This window comes from Manacus vitellinus, unplaced genomic scaffold, assembly GCF_001715985.3.
Source record: "Manacus vitellinus isolate BGI_N305 unplaced genomic scaffold, ASM171598v3 scaffold_64_pilon, whole genome shotgun sequence".
Lineage (NCBI taxonomy): Eukaryota > Metazoa > Chordata > Aves > Passeriformes > Pipridae > Manacus > Manacus vitellinus.
In genome coordinates, this window is record NW_021940718.1 from 2,816,799 (window position 1) to 2,818,513 (window position 1,715).

The 1,715-nt window shown below is 63.4% G+C and overlaps 1 protein-coding gene across 1 annotated transcript in view; it reads left to right on the plus strand.

The window, feature by feature from the left end:
- The window catches only part of MFSD12 (major facilitator superfamily domain containing 12), a 10,972-nt gene that overhangs the window by 7,577 nt on the left and 1,680 nt on the right, over positions 1-1,715 (plus strand). Inside the window, exons 4-9 of the mRNA XM_029963898.1 lie at positions 4-94; positions 179-271; positions 349-441; positions 1,092-1,262; positions 1,427-1,521; positions 1,709-1,713. Of these exons, the coding sequence (XP_029819758.1) occupies positions 4-94; positions 179-271; positions 349-441; positions 1,092-1,262; positions 1,427-1,521; positions 1,709-1,713 (548 nt within the window). The remainder of the gene's footprint in view (positions 1-3; positions 95-178; positions 272-348; positions 442-1,091; positions 1,263-1,426; positions 1,522-1,708; positions 1,714-1,715) is intronic.

Consider the following 1,715-nt stretch of genomic DNA (forward strand, 5'->3'; position numbering starts at 1 on the left):
CAGGGGGCTGCCTGCCTGGGCACTGGGGATGTGGAGGGTGGAGAGAGGGGCTGTACTGGGCACCCAACCTGTCAGAGGGGCTGTGCCCTTCTGGGTGGGCACAGTTCTGTGACAGGTGGGCAGGGAAGGTGCCTCCCCATGGGCTGAGCAGGGCTGCCCTGTCCCTGTCCCCTCACAGGTGGCAGTGCTCTACATGTCCACCCGCCTCATCGTCAACCTGTCCCAGACCTACATCGCCATGTACTTGACCAACTCACTGATGCTCTCCAAGGTGGGCACAGGGCAGGTCTGGGGGCGCTTGGGCAGGGTCCTGGTGCCCAGAGATCATCTCCTCCCTGTCCCTTGCAGAAATACATCGCCACCATCCCCCTGGTCATGTATGTCAGCGGGTTCCTCTCCTCCTTCCTCATGAAGCCTGTGAACAAGTGGATCGGTCGGAATGTGAGTCTGGGGGCACTGGAGAGGTTGGAGTTAGACCCCAGCAGGGGCCAGATCCTGGCTGTGGGCAGAGCACCCAGCACCTCTGAGCTGGAGAGCAGGGACCCCTCATGTACCCTCTGCCAGCACCCCCCCACTGCACTGTGGGTCCCGTTGGGATGGGGGGTGGTGGGCAGGTGTGGGGATGAGGGCCTGTCCTGCACATCCTGAGGCTGGGGAAGGCGGTGCTGGTCCACAGCCACCCTGTGCTGTGCAGCCCTGACCAGGCTGGAGAGCCCTGAGGTACCTGAGATGGGCAGAGGGGGGTCTGGGTGCACCGCCCCAGGTGGGCACAGGGGCTGCAGTGCCAGCAGGAGGGAGCTGCCCCCCCACTGTGTCCCCTTCATGCTGTTGGGTGCCAGTGGAGTGTCCCCTGAACTCAGGGACACTCTGCCCACAGCTCTCCCCAGGGCTCAGCTCTCCAGCTGCAGAACAGCCCAGACCATGGCAAGGGAGTGCTCTTGGGGGCTCCTTGTTTAAATCCAGCTGGGACAGAGCCAGGGCTGTCCCTCGTGGGTCCTGGGTACTGCTGGCCCCTGTGCCCTCTCTGCTTGCCCGTGGTGGCAAGCTGGTGTCTGAACTCCCCCTTGTCCCTCTGCCCCTCTCTGTCCCAGCTGACCTACTTCGTGGGCATCCTGGTGGTCCTGGCCTTCGCCTCCTGGGTGGCCCTGGCCACGCCGATGGGAGCTGAGGTCTACGGAGCGGCCGTGCTGCTGGGGGCTGGCTCTGCCACCATCCTGGTCACCTCCCTGTCCATGACAGCGGATCTCATCGGCACCAACACGGTAGGGCCGCTCCTGCGGGGGATGGACCGGGGATGGCAGCAGTGAGCCTGTGCCGGGCTGTGCTGCAGTGTGGGCTCTGCCCATGAGAGGGCACAAGGCTCCAGGGTTGTGTGGCACAGCTCAGCTCAGCACGGCACCCGCTGAGGCTCCCTCTCCTCCTGCAGCACAGCAGCGCATTTGTCTATGGTGCCATGAGCTTCACGGACAAGATGGCCAATGGCCTGGCTGTGATGTTGATCCAGAACCTGCACCCCTGCCCGTGAGTGTCTCTGTGGGGCAGGGACACCCCCCCCATTGCCCCCATTGCAAATATCCCAGGGTTGGAGCAACAGGCACGGGTGGGAAACAGCTCTGATTTTTAGAGTCACAGGATGGTTTGGCTTGGAAGAGATCTAAGAGCTCATCTTGTTCCACCCCCTGCCATGGGCAGGGACACCTTCCACTAGCCCAGGT